Below are 20,441 nucleotides of genomic sequence, written 5' to 3'. Positions count from 1 at the left end.
TGAAATATATGTGTTTACAATTAAAATGAAGGCATATATATATGTAGGCATGGATATTAAAAAAAAAAAAAACGAAGAAAAAAAGTTTCAAAAATATATTTCACATTTGCATATATATAATTTTTTTTTTTTTTTTTCGTTAATTATATCATATGGTCTTGTTATTATTTCTATTGTCAGTTTTGTATGTATTCGTTTGTTTTATATGTATTCGCTTTGTTTTATATGTATTCAAATGGTTTTCTATTTATTCGTTTGTTTTAATTATATCAGAATCACCAACATCAGTTATGACTAAACAACTTATTCGAAATAATTTACCACATGCTGTTCCTAAATCATTATTATCGCCATGATAATCATGAACACCACATTTTGAAAGCATTGCATAATATTCGATTACACTTCTTTGGATAGGTGGGCAGTTGCTGCTAACAATTACTAGTTTCCCTAAAAATCGTAGTAAAAAAAAAAAAAATATATATATTGCCATTATAGTAATAAGTTTAAAAGGGTAAATAAAATGGATATAGGAGATATTGAATTTTTTATAATAATTAAGATAATTATTTTTTGAGAAATGGATATGGTATTATGTACATATATATATATAACAAATTAGAGAGATTAAAAAAAAATGAATGTACCTTTTCCTGTTCTTAAAGCTTTTAAACATGATTTCCTTCCAAATTGGTATTTTCCTGATTTCATAACAAGTTGAAGTTTTGAGTTTATATTATCTCCTACACTTTTCTTTGTTTTTTTTGCCATTTTGGGATAATTATTAGTATAACAGTAAATTTAAAAGAATTAAATTATTAATAAAACGATTTATTCATAAAAATTTATATATACAAAAATTCTGCTTTCAAGCATACAGTATATTTTTTTTTTTTCTTAGTATGAAAAAAAGTTTTTCCTAAAATAATAATTTTTTTTTTTTTTATATTCCAATAAAAAAAAAATTAAGATATTTAAAAAAAAAATAAGGGTTCGAAATATGGATAAGAAAAAAGGAAATAAGGATTTATCCTATACATATATATTTATATATAATATTACTGTATTGTATGTAATAATAACATTACGTAGAAAATAAAAAATTAAAAATTAATTAGTTAAAAAAAAGGTAATTTTTTGTATATAATAAAAATTACAGCATTTGTGTCGTGTATACTACATACTACATACATATATGATGTATATAATTTATGTATGTATATAATTATGTATGTATATTTATATGTATGTATATAATTATGTATGTATTAAAAATACACTTGTTTTTTTTATTTGAAGAGATGCGCATATTTTAGTAAAAATACTTTGCAATGGGCTATCGTATATATACTTATTATAATTAACACCTTTATATTTTTTATTTTTTTTTTTTACCCCAACCTTATTTAATATTATATGGAATGTTATTGTTATTAGTACAAGGGCTTTTATAATATTTGAATGTTAATTTTATTAAATTAAAAATTTTTCCTTAAAAAAATAATTTATATGAGAAATAAAGCATAAATATTTTTCTTAATTTATATTTAATTAAAAAAAACTTAAATTTTTATAATAATATTTAAAAATATGAACATAAAATATCAAACTTTAAAGGGGGGTACTATTAATGAATATAATAACGTCATAATTTTTATTCACCCCTTATAAGGCCAAATTAAATACCCGTATAAAATATCCCATAAAAAATATCCCATAAAAAATATCCCATAAAAATAAGTTGCTGTTATAGTATTTTATATATTTTGTTCTGTAAATAATAATACGTGTTAATAACTTTTAAAATGGAAAATGAGTTAGTTTTAATTTATAAAAATAATATGTAAATAATATGATAATTATATAATAATTATATAATAATGTAGTAGTAGTAGTAGTGATATAATAATGTAGTAGTAATATAACAGTTAAAATGTTTGCATATTATTTTTGAAATGTTACAGTTTTATAAAACCTTTAAGTTTAATAAAGGTGTCGCATATATTTTTTTTTTCAAATATTTATTTACTATGTTTTGAAATTTGCTAACAATTTTAAAATATTGCAAAAATGAGAAATGCAAAAATGAGAAATGCAAAAATGAGAAATGCATATATGACCAGTTTATGTATAATACTTTGTAGAACAAATCAAGTTGTAAAAACAAAATAGTTCTATATATAAATATATTGTTTTAGTTATTTTGTTTTAGCTATTTTGTTTTAGCTATTTTGTTCTAGCCATTTTGTTTTAGCTATTTTGTTAGAGTTAATTTTCTGCACACTTTTTATAAAACCTGTATGGTTGCTTATTATGATACATATTCTATTGGGCACATTTTTTGGAATGGGTTATGTTACACTGTTTATTATAATGGACAATTTATAAAATTTTGTGAAAAGAATAAAATATTGCAAAAAGAATAAAATATTGCAAAAAGAATAAAATATTGTAAAACATTGTAAAACATTGTAAACATTGTAAACATTGTAAAATATAAAATCGAAAGTTGCTATTCATAATAACCCATTGTAGGATGCACAATTTAATAGTTGTTATTAATATACGCATTTATTTTATTATCGGTGTAATTAAAGGAGAAAGTTAAGATATATATTTTTTTTTTTGTAGAAATCATATTCTTTTTATTTCTTGGTGTATTGTTAATAAAAGGGAAAATTTTAACTTTACACCTAAAACAAAGGAAAGGCACATATATATATTATACCTAACTATTGTATATTTAAACTTTGGTAATTTATATTTATTAACATATGTACATGTTAAAAATGTGAAAATAGCTATTAAAATTAATATTTATTCTTAAAAATTTAATATTTTTTATGACATGTACATATTTTTTTTTTTTTTGTACATGTAGCATGTAAAATCGTTGGGTTATAAATTATTTGTTAATAAATATAATGACTTAAAGAACGTATATGGATAAATAGCATATTAATTTTAATTAAAATACGGAATTTTTTTTTATTAAAAATTAAAGCATATTTTAAGTTTATATTGAAAAATATAATTACTAGTGTGCATGCGTTTTTTTATAAACCCAAGAAAAAAATATGTAATATAGGGATACAATTAAGTAATGAATATATCTCACAAAAAAAAAGAAAAATATATATATATATTTTGCAAAATTACAATTTTTATGTAAAAATATTATATTAAAAATACTAGAATTATTATATGTGCTATTAAAAAAAAAAAAAATATTAAGGTCTATGTGTATATTTTTAAGTTACAACAGTAAGTTGCATTAAGAATATTACGATTGTTAGATATGTACATATAATGCACTATCACCTTTTTTTTTTATTTTCCACATGTATATAATTAATAATACAATTTTTTTTCAAGATATTAATAGTTTATTTGTTATAATGTTTTAAAATACGTTTTTTATGTTATGGATAACACATAATTATTTGTAACGTTAATAAAATTGAGAACATATAAAATAAGCCCCCAAACTTAAATATAAAGATTGTGTACCATTGTGTATAAGTACCTAAAGTTGTTTATTGTATGAACAGTTAATAATATTTTCGTTAAAAAAAAAAAAATAAATAAAGCTATATATAAAAAAAAAAAAAAATTATATTATTTTGTATTTCACAGTTGATTTGCATATTATCGAGATATTTATTTTTATATGTCCTTTGTCCATTATAAAGAGTTTCTATTTAACATTTACTATATATATTATATATATACATATAATGAAAAAAATAAAAATAAGTAATATAAAAATTTTTCATCATCAGAGTGATAAACTTATTTTAAGAAGAAATCTTTACATTTAAAAATTTCTCTTTTTTATTTATTGCTTATGTGTTTTTTTATTCTCTTTTATTTAAGCATTTTGTTTGTTACATGATTCTCTTCCTAATTTTTTATTTTAATTAAGGAATGATATCTTAAATAGGAATGTATAGATAAACTGATTGCACACATTAAATTTTTTATATTTAATGATAAATTAATTTTGGTGTCCTTCATTATAAATTTTTTATTTTTGTAAAAAAGTATACTGATACCTTTCATACAAACACACACTATATGGAATATTATTTTTAATGACATTCAGATACGCAGAAAATCAAAAAAAATATATATATGTATGTATGCATGTATATATATACACGACTTGGTGGTTAGCATAAATATGTTTTCACATTTATTACGTGATATGTCTGTTATGTGTTTCATAATTAAAGAGAGATACATTTTTTGTGTGTGTGTATATATGTTATAATTTGTATTTTATATAAATTTTTACATGCTTAATATGTTTATACAATTATATCATTTTACATATTATATGTTGTGTTACTCATAGTTGTTCTTATTACACAAATATTTTCCTTTTTTTTTTTTTTGGAGACATAAAATAATGTATTCCTTAAAAATAAAAGAATCTAATAAATTTATTTCTGAATAGAATAGATTATTATTGTTATTAATAAAAAATATAGACATTTTTATTATTTTAACAACCTTTTAATGTAGCACGTTTTATAAATTTATATTTTGCATGCATACTCATATATTTTATTTATACAAAAAAAAATGAATAGCGATACATTCATAAATTTAAAGCTATTTATATATTTAACTTTTTTACTCTATTTTTTATTATTTAACAGTTTTTATTACCTTATTTATTTAATAATATATGTATCCTGGAAAATTTTTACAACTTTAATAATATGATATAATATTTTTAATTACATAAATCTATAAATAGAAACATTTCTTTATAGACCTATAAAATAACTGGAATTTTTTCTTATATCTATGTTATATATATATCAATATGTGTATGTGTGTATTTTTTAATTATGGTAACATTTTAAGTTATTTTATTATAATTCTCTTTTACTGGTTATAAGAAGTTAAATATTTTATTACCATTATTTATTACCATTATTTATTACCATTATTTTATTACCATTATTTCATTACCATTATTTTATTATTTAATTTATTTTTTTATGAAACTTTGATTTTAGTGTATTGATACATTTCTTTAAATTAAAAAAAAAGAAAAATATATAGCTGCGTATATATGTTATATACATATTGAATAAATCTAGATAGAAAATATTGTATATTCATATATAGAGATATACATTGATCATATACAAGCACTGGAGACATATTGCATATAAACAATTTAGAGGTTTGTCGATTGAATTTAAAATTATATGAATTAAAAATATATATCGTAAAGTTTCAAAAATAAATTAAAAAAATTTATTTCATCTTAAACTTGTAAAACTAGCATGATTTTATATATATATATATACATGTGTGTATATGTGTGTTGGTTTTATTTTATTATATATATTTTTATAACGGCAAATAATAATATATAAAGATATGTAATTGGTGTATGTATATATTCTCTATAAGTATATATATAATTATTAACTGTTCATAAATTTATGTACATTTTATATTTTAAAAAAATATTATGCTTATTTGTTAAATTGGTTATATTTAAATAAAAACATGTTCTATGTTTTATAAATAACAAAAGGAAAAAAAAAATAGATATTATTTATGAATATATTATGATTCTGTTTATATTTTTTAATTCATATTTTTCATTTACAACATATATTATGTATCAGTAGTAAAAAGAGTATATAAAAAAAGAATAAAAAAAAAAATATATTTTTATCAAGTTATATATTTTATTTAATGTGGCAATAAAAAATAGCTAAAAAAAATGTATATGTATATGTACATGTATATAGAACAAATAGAGACATTAAATTGTAAATATATAAATATACATATACACATATATAATTTTTTATGGTTTTACGTGTTAAATATATGAACAATAATGATTTTTTCTTTAAATCAGATCTATGATATTTATTTTTAATTTATTAAATATATGTGTGCATTTTTATAATGATTTTTACATTTTTATTACATGTATATATTTATATGTAATTTTTTATATATCTATACATGCTTATATATCAAATATTTAAAGCATGTTGTGTGGGCCTATATAATATAGACAGCTTGTGTTAATTAGCAAACGAGCCAAATAAATTAGAGATATATAAATTAGAGATATATAAATTAGTAGATATATAAATTAGAGATATATAAATTAGAGATATATAAAATAATAAACAAATTAGTGAACAAATTAGTGAACGAATTAGTGAACGAATTAATAGATATGTAAATTCATTTTACATTGTACATAATATTTATATGTAGAATGTCACAGTAATGCATCAATTCACACACTAGAGTTCAAAAAAAAATACAATTGTTTTACATTGCTTAATTAAGAATAAAATAATACTTTATATTTTCATTTCTTATTTATTAATATATATATATGTGTGCATACATTTACGCATAGAATCTGAGGAAGCCTATTGGTTGAAAATTAATAAAATAGAAAATATTAAAAAAAAAAATTTTTTTTTTTCTGTTATATATTTTTTTCGGTAGACTAAGGCTTTATGTATCCAGTTTGTAACTCGATTTTATTTTTCCATATTTATTTCGATATTTTGCATTAATTCTTATGTTCATTTGTTTTTCATACTTATTATAGTTTGTTGAGATTTAATTTTTATATACGATACTGTTAGCTAATTTGCTATTTTTATTTTTTTACAATGTGCATTTACATTACATATATTTGAATAGTTTTATATGTTTATTATAAATTAAGATAATAATTAATTTTACATATTTTATTTGATTTCGTTTTTTGTGCTTTTGTGTATATTTAATTATGGTATCATATAATATTTGATACAATTTGTGGTTAATAAATTTGTATTTTTTTGTATATCCATTGTCTGCATATGTTTTATCGTTGTTTTTTTTATAACTCTTATTGATTTGTTATATGAACAATATTAACTTGAAAATATTGCGTTTGTTATTTTTATGTCATTTTTATGTTATTTTTATGTCATTTTTATGTCATTTTTATGTCACTTTTATGTCATTTTTATGTCATTTTTATGTCATTTTTATGTCATTTTTATGTCTGTTCATTTTATCTTGACCATTGTATGCCTTATTGCACGGCTTATCTACACATAGTTGCTGTGAGGATGCAAAAAATATTTCCAAAATGAATAACTCAAATATATAAGAACAAAATAAAGAATATAAAATATGTATTAAAAATTATATTGTGTATTTTGCGTTGCATAATTTGCTTGGCTTATTGACATGTCCTTTAGTATGTATATGTAATGAAAATAAATAGATAGATAAATAAACAAATAAATAAACAAATAAATAGCATTTGGATGCTATATGCACATAGATATGCATATGCAGTAATTATATTTTGTTTATATATATAATACAAAAAATAAAATTTTTTTGGCCATACGATTGCTTATGTGTATGTATATATGTGTGTGTGTGTACATTCTTACATTTATTCATATATATATGCATGGGTAATATATAGTTTTATTTATAATACAGAATGTTGTATTTTCATATATTTAAATTATATATTATTTGAGTCTGTATAATCAATTTTTTCTCATATATTTATGTCATAACTTATAGATTTTCATTTTTTGTTTTTTTTATGAATACATAATAAGCTATATTTATTATTAAATTGGCTATTTTTACAAAATATAATTTTTTTGTTTTTTTTTTTATAACATTTTGATTTCATTTGCTTTCATTTGCTTTCATTTGCTTTCATTTTATTTTGTCTTTCATAAGATAGACAATTTTTTTTTTCTACTATTTGTGTATTATTATAATCGTTTGTTTATTTTTTGTTTTGTTATATTTTAAAAAAAATATGAACAAGAATAAAAAAATAATATATAATAATTGCTATCTTTTTACATAATTATGTTTATTTTTTCCACCTTTTAACATAACATATTTAATCATTTTCGAAATAGTAGAGTGGAACAGTTGTACGTTTGTATGTATGCTTGTATGCTTGTGCGTTTGTATGCTTGTGCATGATATTGTAATTCTCTTTATATTTTATTAGTTTGTTTTATTTGTTATATTTGATTATTTTGTCCTTGTTTGTGGGCAAGACCCTTTCTATTTAAATAAAATAAAAAATTTCAGGAAACCAAGATGCATCGGTTTAAGTATAAAAATATAAACACCAACAATTACGTAGATATTAATATGTTTCTTCATTTTGTGTGTGTATCTAACTAAAGCACGCTGATTTTTTCCACTTTTTCCATTTTGCTCCTTTTTCCATTTTGCTCATTTTTCATTTTGCTCCTTTTTTCCCATATTCAGAATATACAAAATCCAAATGTGCAAATATGCACTAATAAATAAATGCGATAGAGGAGAAAATTGTACATTTGCACATGATATAAATGAATTACGAATAAAACCAGATATGCGAAAAACAAAATTATGCAAGAGTTATATTTTAGGTATATTTAAGAGTCATTATAGTTGATGCCATACATATCTACAATTCATATAAAGTGTTAATATTTGTTATAATATATATTATTATTTTATTTTAATAGGAAAATGTACTGACCATAGTTGCATATATGCTCACTCTGTGAACGAATTAAGGGAAGTAGGGAAGCCCGCCATTTGCCAACTCCACCGAGAGGGTAACTTCGCCTCTTCCACTCTCCCATTTTTCCATTCTTCCATTTTTCCACTCTCCCATTCTTCCATTTTTCCACTCTCCCATTCTTCCATTTTTTAATTTTTTGATTTTTTGATTTTTCCATTCTTCCATTCTTATCATTCTCCTCATTTTTTCGCCTTTTCCATTCTCCTCATTTTTTAATTTTTTGATTTTTTGATTTTTTGCAGGGCGATGCATAAAGGGGAACCAGTGTAGATTCGCACACTCAATAAATGACATAAACACAAAACTGGTTCAATTTTACGATTGTGAAGATAATATAGTTAGTGAAATTAATAATATATCAAATTGTGATAATAATTCTTTAAATAAAATAAGTAAAGAAAAACAATTAATGGTGAACAATATGAAAAATAATAATTCCAATTTTGAAATAGAATGTAATATAATTAATAAAAGAAATGAATTATTAGATTGTATGTTAATGGAAAACGATTCTAATTCATCAGTTTTATCAAAAAATATTGTTATTCGAAATTTTGTGACAAAAAATATGCAAAACAATGGACAAAATAATGGGCAAAACAATGGGCAAAACAATGGACAAAATAATGGGCATAATGCATATCGGACAAATTTGGTAAAAACTGAATCCAATATTTTAGGATATAATGTATATATAAATGATAAAAAAAATGATATTAATAATCAAAATGAAATAATAAAAGATACAAAGCTATCAATAATAAATATTAATGATAATGTAAAAAATAATCGAAAAAAAAATAATTTAGTTTCAATTTCTGGTGATAAGAATGAAAAAAATATATTAAATCATGGATGTGATTCAAAAATAGAAGATAATATTTCCATTTTAAGACCATCTCTCAATTTTCAAAAAAAAATAAAATTTAATTATGGAGAAGAAAATATAATAAATAATAATTTGGGGCTTAAATATAACAATATACAGAATATGTCAAATAATAATATATTAGATAATTATAACAATATGAATAACATGATAGATGTAAATTATTATGATAAAAAAGATAATTTAAATTATATGAATCTATGTTATAATGATAATCAAGAAGATATGTCTGTTGAAACAAAATTTAATAAATATGATAGAATCAAAAATGATAATAAATTAAATATAAATTTATTTGAAAAAGAAAAAATAAATTTAACTAAAGATGAAGCATCATACTTTCAAATTGAAAATAAGACAAAAGATAAAACATATAATTATAAATTAAAAAAATGTTATAGAAATGATTATTTATTAAATAGTCGAGAAAACGTTATATATGATTATGATGGATATATATCTAGTAGTAGAATAGATAATAAATATGAGAATATTAGTACATGTTTTGATTTAAAAAATAAAAAAACAAATTTAGGAAATAATATAAATTATTTTGATAAAAAGGATTTAAAAAATAATGATTTATTTTATTCAGGGTTTAGAGAAATGTGTGAATTTAATTTGGGGAGTAACAATGAGGGTAATAATACAAATTGTATAGATGCAGTAATGGGTTCAATGAATATAGGAAATGGGTTCGAATTACATCTAACAAATCCAAACTATGAAGATATTGATAAAGAAAAAGAACAATATGAGTTGGAAAATAAATATAAAATTGTGGAACCAAACAAGGATAATGAAAATGATAAAAGAGAGATAGATTTTATAATATATAAAGAGCATCAAAATGAAAAAATGTCGAAGAATGGTCAGGTAAGCAAGGCAAATGCGCTTTTAAATAACGATGACAATGAAAATGGTAATGATAATGACAATGAAAATGGTAATGAAAATGGGAATGGCAATGGCAATAGTGATAATAGTGAAAAATATTTAAACATGGCTATACAAAACATCTCGAGAATTTCGGCATCTAATTTTGTTGAAAATAATTTTAAATATACAAAAGATAAAGAGAAAAATAGCACAGAAGAATTGGGCAAGCCCAACTCGAATTTTTCAGAAATTGATGCAAATTCCGGTTTTAAATTAGCAGAGATTGATACAAATTCCGGTTTTAAATTAGCAGAGATTGATACAAATTCCGGTTTTAAATTAACAGAGATTGATACAAATTCCGGTTTTAAATTAACAGAAATTGATACAAATTCCGGTTTTAAATTAACAGAAATTGATGATTGTGTCGAGTTTGGAGTGGAAAGTGGTGCAGTAGAAAATGGCATAAATGAATCATATTTAAAAGTTGGAAAGGTTGAAAAAATTGGCAAAGTTGAAAAAATTGGCAAAGTTGGAAAGGTTGGCAAAATTGGAAAGGTTGGCAAAGTTGGAAAGGTTGGAAAAATTGGCGAGACCGAAACGAGAATGATAAGCAATGATTGTTTTGACGAAAATAAAAATGAATATTTAGATCATATTAAAATGAGTGGAATAGGAAACAATAATATGGAGATGAATAAAATTAAAAATAGCATACGTTATGAGAATAATGGAAATAACTATTTTGAAAATGATATGTATTTAAAAAAATATATATTTAAATGTGACGAAAGAAAAATAATAAATGAAGATAATAATTTTGATATATATATAAATAGAAATTATATAGACAAAATTCCTAAAACAAAAAATAACAATTTAATTATCTCAAAATCGATTCAAACATCAATGAATCAAGATATGATCACATCTAATCAAAATAAGATGAACACATTTAACAATTTGAATGACAATAATAATAGAAGTAAAGAGAATTCTATAAATATTCTGAATTGCTTTAGAGATATAATGAATCCAGTAGAATCAACAAATAAACTTAATAATTTTGATAAAAAAATAAAAAAAAAAAAAAATGAAGAAATATATGAAAATGAATATTTAAAAAAAGAAAATATATATGATGATTCAGATAGATGTGAGAATTATTCTATAGAGAAAATAAATAACGAAATTGAAAATGTATACGATTATAATTGTGATGAAAATCATAATTTGAATGATATTAAAAAATTAACAACAACAAATAGTAAAATTAATTATATGGAACTTAATAAAAATATCAAAAAAAATTCGATGGAAAATCTAAACTATATTTCAACATTTGATTGTTGTAGAGGAAATGTAAATCTTAAAAATAAACAAAATGAAATAAATAAATGTTTAATGGCAAAAGAAGATTATAACGGTTTTTATGACAATTATAAAAATGACGTTGCGGCGTCTATTTTGCAAAAGGGGCATGGCAATGCTGGTAATGGCGATGGCAACAGTGTTTGCAACGGCATGGGAATAAAAAAGGGCTGCTTGCTAATTCATAATGAAGAGTCAAATAAGTTAGATAATAAGTTCGAAATTATAAATAATAGAAAAGAAAAAAGGAATGGAAGTATTATAAAAGGAATTTTATCAAAATTTAGTGAAATGAATAATGATGAAAATGGAAACGAATTAAATAGTATAGAAATAAAACATAGTTCAACAAAAACATTAACTTCGAATATATATGAAAATGAAAATGAAAATGAAAATGAAGATGAAAATGAAGATGAAAATGAAAATGAAAATGAAAATTTTTCAAATAATTGTTTGTTTGAAGTGCAAAGATATTTTGATTTGCCATGGGCTTGTGAAAAAAAAGAAATAGAAAATAGCAACACTTATAATAGCAATAATTACAATAGCAATAATTATAATAGCAACACTTATAATAGCAATAATTATAGTAGCAATAATTATAGTAGCAATAATAAATGTGGTTTTTACGAGAGTTATAAAAATAAAACAAATAAACAAAAAAATAATAATAATTTTAAAGACAATGTTAATAAAAATGATGAAATGATTTATAGTTATATGAATCAGGAATATAATATGTTATTACAAAATGATAATGATATTGAAAATTTAATAATAAATAGGAATTGTTTAAATAATTTGAGTAATGGTTATCAGAATAACATTTATAACAGTAGCGATTTTTGGGAACAGCCACATCTTTTTAATTATGAAAATGTGAATGAGACGAATAATAACAAAGATATATATTTCGATAATAATTTTTTTTTCGAAAATAAAGATTTTCCTCTAGATGATGATACTGAATATTCGATCAATTTTTCTGGCGACATGGTTTTTAATTTTGCAAAGAGTGCCGAATAGAAAATGTGGCAGCTAACTAAAGTGGAGGACCCATCAAATCGGGGTTTCCCTCTATCTTTTCGCTGCGTTGTATTCTACTACATTGTGTTGTAATGTATTTCATTTCGCTGCGTTGTATTCTACTACATTGTGTTGTAATGTATTTCATTTCGCTGCATTGTGTTGTATTCTATTTCGCTGCGTCGTATTGTATTCTATATTACTGCGCTTATTTTATCTATTTTGTGTTTTTTTTTCCTTTAAAAATGCACGAAACATGCATTTGGGTATATATTAATAGATGTAACATTATTTGCGCACTTTAGATAAAATATAATATTTATCAGTTTTATGATAATAACAATGTGCATTCCAATTTTTATTCATATAAAAAAAATTTAAAAATGAAAAAAAAAATTTATATAAATATATTTGAAGGAATACATTATGATGTTGTAAATTATTTAAAAAAATTGAAAATGAATTTGTGCATCTAATTTGAATAAGTAGATGTGTCTTAGACATATGTATATCTACATGTTTCTTATTAATTTTGAACTAATTTATCATAATCATTATACATTCTATATTCTATAACATAAAATATATTATCCATAGAAATATCTTGAATAGATGTATTTTCATTTGCATAATTAGTCATTTTTATATCTTCTTGTATTTTGATTGCTATTTTAACATTACTAAAAAATTTGTTATTATTTGAAGTATATAAATAAGTAGAATTATAAAAATTAGAATCAAGATTTATAGAATTGTTAGAATTTATGATAAAAAATGGAATATTTTTAGATACTGTTTCATTCGTTTTGGAATTTTTAATATGTATTTGTATAAGTTCTAACAAATTGTTTTTTATATTTGTAAAAGAAAAAACAAATAAATAAAATAAAATATTATCATCACAATTTATTGCTGATAATATATTACATTTTAACCCATCCAGATTAACAAAATTGTTAGAATTATTTATATAATATCTTCTTATTTCATTATATTTTATATTATTCATCTCAAATTTAATGTTATTCAAATTGCATAAATTACTTTTGTTTCCTAATTGTATTTTTTTTAAATTTTTTTTTCTATTTTCATTTTCTTGGGCAAGCAAACTGGTATTGGGGTTGTTTCCACGTTCGATCGCACTTCGCCTGTCTATGCTTTTTTCATTTCTTTCATTTTTTTCATTTTTTTCATTTTTTTTTGTTTTTATCTTGCCATTTGCAGATACTATCGTATGTGTTTGTCTCTTTTCGGCCTTGGGCCACAATTTACTTTTGAACAATTTGATATAGTGTTTCATTTTTTTTTAAAATAGAGAATTATATTTTTATATTTAACTGAAATATAATTTAGAGACCCATTTAAAAAAGTTTTATTTTTTTCTTTATATTTAATAAGGGTTTTTCTATTTTTGCTTGAATCGGTTTAAGATAAAATATATTTATGATATATGGATAATACAAACTGTAGAACAAATAAATGCAATTAGGTGCAAACAAAATAAAAGATATTTTTTTAAAAAGGAAAAATAGAGATATAGAAAAGGAACCTAAATAAATAAAAAGATAAAGCGTATACTATGTGTATGTATGTATGCATGTATGTATGTATGCATGTATGTATGTATGTATGTATGTATGCATGTATATATACAATTATGAATTCAAAATATCACATATATTTGTGCATACTTTTGTAAAATATAAATTTCGAATTATAGAGACCATTTTTATTTCATACTTGCTATATGCATAAACATATAGAGTGGAAAAACAAACAATGGGATATTATTTTGTCATTCTGTTTATTTTGTCATTCTGTTTATTTTTTTCCACCTTTCCATATATAGGCATACATATGTATATGTCTTACAATGTGGAAAAAAATGAAAATAATGAACAGAATGAACAAAATGAACAGAATGGACAGAATGAACAGAATGAAAAAAATGAAAAAAATGAACAGAATAGTATTTTTTAGCGAATAATTAATTAATTGTGAAATAAAAAAAAAAAAAAAAAAAAAATGTGGGAAAATGGAATAAATATTTAACTCTATACAATATTTTTATAAATTAGTATGTGTATTTTTACTTGTATTTTTATTTGTATTTTTATTTATTTTTATTTATTTTTATTTATTTTCCATAATTAAAAATAAAATATATTGTCTAATAATTTCGTTTTTAACACATTGGAAATATTACAATTTTGTAAGTACATTTTCCTTTGTGTTGTGTTTTTTTTGTAAAAAATTGAACTATATAATTTTTTTTAAAAATTGTTTATCTATATAATTAATATATTTAAGAACATAAATATTAAGATGGTCATACATTTTATATGTATATTGTGTATGATAAATTATGTAGAATTTTTTATATAAATAAAAATAAAAATGAAAATAAAAATGAAAATGAAAATAAAAATAAAAATAACTTAATGTAATAGCTGAAAAATAGTAGCAACAATTTAGGACAATTTTGCTCATTTTTTGTTCATTTTTTGTTCATTTTTTGCTCATCTTTTGCTCATCTTTTGTTCATATTTTGTTCATTTTTTGTTCATTTTTTGTTCATATTTTGTTCATATTTTGTTTTATATTTGTCTACTTCCATTTTGTTTTCAATTCATGATTATGTGTAGATATACATGTTCTTCACAATATAATACAATTTTTTTTTTTTTGTGATATAAGAACACAATGAAAATGTTTCTATTTATTAATAATTACATATTTTTTTAGAAATTATTTTATACATTTTTTTTAAATTATTTATACATTTTTGGTGGTAACTCAAGGCGGGAAAAAATAGACAAAGCAAAGAAGCAAGTTGATTAAATTGGTAATTAGTGTCTTTTATTTTGTTCTTTTTTTATTTTGTTCTTTTTTATTTTTCTGATTTAAAAATATAGTGGCCATGGTAAGCTTGGATAGAATCAAGTTTCGATTAAAAGAGTCTTTGGAAAAACATCGAGTTAGATTATTAAAAACAAGAAGTGGGAATGTAAAAAAATGGGACGAAACGAAAAATGGAAACACCAACAATAACAATAAAAATGTGAGTGGTGATAAAAATGGGAGTGGTGATAAAAATGGGAGTGGTGATAAAAATGTGAGTGGTGATAATAACAAATTAATGGATAGTTTAAAAAAACGTAAAATGAATATATTAAAAAATAGAAAAGAAAAACAATTAAATAATGAAAATATAAATTCTTCGAAAGGGAAAGATACAATAAACAAATTAGCAAATATGAAAAAATATCAAAATAAAACTATTTCAAAAGTTGGCAATTTGAATATAAAAGAAAAAAGATATACATTAGATTCGAAAAGTGATGAGATACAAAATGATGAAGAATTTCATGATTATTCATTAAAAGATAAAAATGATATTAATTTGTATGGATGTGAAGATGGGGAAAACTTTCGATATATATCAAAAGAAGCTCAAGATAATTTAAGCGATTTATTCCGAAATTTTGTTAATTGTAAAATTAATAATTTATATGTGATAAATGGTGAAAAAAATAAAACACACAAAAAGGAACCAGAAAATTGTGACCTAAAAACGGGTCTAGAGAATGGGCCGGAAAATGGGCTGGAAAATGGGATGGAAAATTATCTAAAAGATAATCCACAGGATGATCCACAGGATGAATGCTATAAAAATTGTAGTTTTGTAGAACCCATAGATAAACATCCAGATTCGGAAAAGTGTAACCCTTTGATGGCTAATTTGTATGACACTTGCCTAAACAATATCAGTGAAGTAGATGCAGTAAATTGTAAAACAGAACTTGAAAAGGGTGACAAATTTGTAAAAATAAAAAATATGAACAGATACATGATTAATAAAAGAACATATGGAAGTGATTTTATAAAATTAATGGAAATTGAAAAAAAAATGAAAAAAAAAATAAAAAGTTTCGAAAAAAAAAGAAAAGAATCTAGAAGAATATCAAATGAGAAATGTTCTTCGATTTTTTCAAATTGTACATCTATAAAAAGTATGTCTGTAAATTCTCAAAAATCAATTTCATATAATAAAGGATTATTAAAAAGAGTATCTATTCAAACTGTTTTTTCAACAAACACATCTAATTATACAGAATCTTTATGTTGCTCTGGTTGCAACCCTGACTACATCTCAGAATTTGAAAATTCAAATAAGGAAAGTTTTTTAGATTCTGAAAAATCAATGGGATCAAGAAGTATAGAATTATTTACTACACAAAAAAATGTTTATACTTATAATGATTACAAAAAAAATTATTTTTTAGATAAAATGAACAACATAAATGATGAAATAGGATTATCAAACGCTAGTGATTCTTACATCCTTTCAAACAAATTACGATTTAGAAGTGAACGAAGCGGACAGAGTGAACAGAGTGTAAGAACTGCCCGAACCGATGATAGTAGCAATTGTGGCAATGAAATGTTTCAAACAATGAGTAAAAAAATGAGTAAAAAAATGAGTAAAAATAATTTGTATAAACACAATAGATCTAACGAATATAATACTGTTATATATCCTTGTGAAATATGTAAGAATTATTTTATTCAGAAAAAAAATATGAGATATGTATCCACTGATAGGGCTCATCAAGGTGTAGAATATAAATATATAAATAAATATGATTGCTTATATTGTAATAAAAATAAAGTAAGAGGTGGTATAATTCATAAAAATATTTCAAAAGATGAAAATAATAAAGGGTTTAAGTTCAATAATCATAAAGATTATGATAAAATAAATAATAATTTATTATTCATATCAAAAAAAAATGAAATTAAATCATCTAATTTAACTTCATCTGAATATATATGTCCCCAAGATTATAACAAAAATGTTAAATTGTTAACTAGCTATCCACACAAAACATTTGATAAAATAAAAAAATATTATTATATTGGAGAGGATGAAAATAATATGAACAAAGAGATGCATGGAATGATAGAATCTGGGAATCAAAACAAGTGGAGAAAAATGTCTGTAGAAAATATATTAGACAATGATATAAAAAATCGAAATTATAAAAGTGATACACAAAGCATTTCTAATGCCCATTTTAGTGACGAAAATGGAGGAGAAAATGGAGGAGAAAATGGAGGAGAAAATGGAAGAGAAAATGAAGAAAATGAAGACGAAAATGAAGAAGAAAATGAAGAAGAAAATGAAGAAGAACGGGAAGACGAAAGGGAAGAAGAACGGGAAGACGATATGCATCCAATTAATGTTCATAGAAAGAAAGAAGAGAGTCTATTCAAAAATTGTAATATGAATGTTTATAATTCTGAGATATTTTCAGATAAAAAAAATATATGCATAAACGAACAGTATTCACGATCTTATCCAGACTATAAAAAAATGAAACATCCACTAAATTATCACAAATTAATTGATGTAAAAAATGAAATAAAAGAAAATGAATTTGGTAATATAAGTGAGGATGAATATGTAAAAGATGAATCTTATATGTTCAAAATAAAAAGTGAAGAAAATGGTTCTAGTAGAGATATATGTATAATGGATAATATAAATAAAGAACATGATAATGTAAATGTATATTCACATAAATATCCAAACAAAGAAAATATAAGTCCTTGGTTTTATAATGATAAAAATAAGATAACTCCAAGAAAAATGTTAAAAGAATTGTCAAATAAAAGAAAAAAATTTAAACAAGCTACTAATATAGTTAGTAATAAATTAAAAGATATAAAAATTTTATCTCGACATATTAATGAATGTAAAGATGAGTTAAAACAAGAAAATAAATATTTTGATAAAAAAAGTCATAAAGATTATAATGGTTCGCATTATAATGGTTCACCTTACAATGGTTCTCATTATAATGGTTCGCATCATAATGGTTCACCCTACAACGGTTCTCATTATAATGGTTCACCCTACAACGATTCGCATCATAATGAAAGTAGTAGAAGTGAATATTTTTGGGGTATACTAGAAAAAAATGAAAAAGAAGCAAATTTGGAAAATAAAAAAAATTTTAATTTATTTGATCTAGATAAAGATAATATATGTTCAGAAGAAAAAGTAGAACAATCATTTAAAATAAAAAATGTAGACATAAATAATAATAATAATATAATGGTGGAAAAAAAAATGAAAAATAATAATTCTAGCATAAAAAGTGCTGTCTTGAAAAAAATTTTAAAGATGAAAATCGAAGCTATGAAAAAGGATATTATAAAAAAAGAACCAACACTATTAAATAATGTAGAAGAAAATTTTGATGATAGACAGACTTGCTCAATTAAATCGAGAAATGTTTCCTTTAGTGCACATTTGAGTGATGATAATAAAGAAGGTTTAGAAAAACAGATGATAGATGTAAAGGGTGGAAAAGATGGTGACAATGTCAGTAAAGAATTTGGAGATTCAAATAAGTGTGATATATATTGTAAAAAAAATCAAGAAAATAATTTGGGGAATGAAAAAAAAAGTAGTAATATATATGTCGAAAGTGTTCCTATTAAATGTATAAATAATTATAAAAAAAATAATATTAATATGTGTAGAAATAGTAGTGAAGAGAAAATAATTTTTAGTGATAATTTAGGTAGCGAAATAAATAGTAATAAAATTGATGAAGTATATTTTAACGAATCTTTTTATTGTCATTTAAAAAATGTTAATAACAATGATGTATATCCAAATTCTGAGGAGCCAATAAATAAAGAAGATAAAAGTTTACTTATGAAAGCATATTTAAAGGATAAAAAAAAAGAAGAGAAAGAAAACCAAACAAATGAAAAATGTAAAAAGTATTTATTAAAATATAACATTGAATATTTTAAACTAGCTAAATTATTTTGTGAAGATAATAATTTATTTAAAAATTATGTACAAAATATGAGTGCTAATATAAGGGGAAATGATAGCAATATGGACCAAACTGTTTTATCTATTGTAAAAAAATTCCAATACAAGAAATCTCAAATTAATGCACACATTGAACATGTTGTAAATATAAAGGAAATTATGAAAGGGAATGGTACCAAATATTTTTGCACACAAGAAAAGACAAGAGAAAATAATTTAATAAATTGTATAAAAAAAAATAATTTTAAGGATAGCTATAAAATTGATGGTGCTAGCTACACCAATGGTTATATAAACGATAAAAAAAATATTAACAATTATAATTTAAATATTGAAGAAACGATGTTAAAAGGTAGTAATGTGGAACCTTATTTTAGTGGTGATAATGAAAATATAAATAATAATCGAACAAATGTCAGAATTCCAAAGAATACTATTAATAACAATATAATAAAAAGAGAAAATGAAATTTATAAATTTTCATCACCTGAAATAATTTATCAAGGGAAAAATTTGAATAAACCTTCTAAAGTTTATTTAACAAAAAAATCAGGGATTGCCTTAAAAAAAACTACACTTTTAAGGACGTCTGCGCTTGTAAATAGGTATGAAAAGTTGCGGTGCAAATGAGTAAGAAAATAGGGGTTGCGCTTCGCCTAAAATTGTGAGAATAATAATATATTTTTTCCTGCACGTTAATGTTTTTTTCTAACATGTTAATGTTTTTTTCTGACATGTTAATGTTGTTTTTTCTGACATGTTAATGTTGTTTTTTCTGACATGTTAATGTTGTTTTTTCTGACATGTTA

At 21.9% G+C, this 20,441-nt stretch overlaps 4 protein-coding genes across 4 annotated transcripts; 2 read left to right on the top strand and 2 right to left on the bottom strand.

Moving 5' to 3' along the window:
* Nucleotides 1-247: 247 nt before the first annotated feature.
* Nucleotides 248-771, bottom strand: PY17X_0504700 (60S ribosomal protein L30e, putative; the record flags this gene model as incomplete). The annotated part of the gene is made up of 2 exons (XM_720539.2): nucleotides 248-450; nucleotides 648-771. The coding sequence occupies 2 exons, from the start codon at nucleotides 769-771 to the stop codon at nucleotides 248-250; spliced, it is 327 nt and encodes a 108-aa protein (XP_725632.1).
* A 7,552-nt stretch (nucleotides 772-8,323) lies between these two features.
* PY17X_0504600 (zinc finger protein, putative) lies at nucleotides 8,324-12,776 on the top strand (the record flags this gene model as incomplete). The annotated part of the gene is made up of 3 exons (XM_022955173.1): nucleotides 8,324-8,450; nucleotides 8,550-8,642; nucleotides 8,851-12,776. 3 exons carry the CDS (start codon nucleotides 8,324-8,326, stop codon nucleotides 12,774-12,776), a joined length of 4,146 nt encoding a protein of 1,381 aa, XP_022811634.1.
* Nucleotides 12,777-13,302: 526 nt separating this feature from the next.
* Nucleotides 13,303-14,076, bottom strand: PY17X_0504500 (conserved Plasmodium protein, unknown function; the record flags this gene model as incomplete). The annotated part of the gene is made up of 1 exon (XM_022955172.1): nucleotides 13,303-14,076. One exon carries the CDS (start codon nucleotides 14,074-14,076, stop codon nucleotides 13,303-13,305), a length of 774 nt encoding a protein of 257 aa, XP_022811633.1.
* A 1,620-nt stretch (nucleotides 14,077-15,696) lies between these two features.
* Nucleotides 15,697-20,262, top strand: PY17X_0504400 (conserved Plasmodium protein, unknown function; the record flags this gene model as incomplete). Its single annotated transcript, XM_719196.1, has 1 exon — nucleotides 15,697-20,262. The coding sequence occupies one exon, from the start codon at nucleotides 15,697-15,699 to the stop codon at nucleotides 20,260-20,262; it is 4,566 nt and encodes a 1,521-aa protein (XP_724289.1).
* Between the last annotated feature and the right edge of the window lie 179 nt (nucleotides 20,263-20,441).

Source organism: Plasmodium yoelii (assembly GCF_900002385.2).
Source record: "Plasmodium yoelii strain 17X genome assembly, chromosome: 5".
Classification (NCBI taxonomy): domain Eukaryota; phylum Apicomplexa; class Aconoidasida; order Haemosporida; family Plasmodiidae; genus Plasmodium; species Plasmodium yoelii.
Note: the sequence above shows the minus strand (reverse complement) of the source record. Positions and strands in the feature narration are given on the sequence as shown.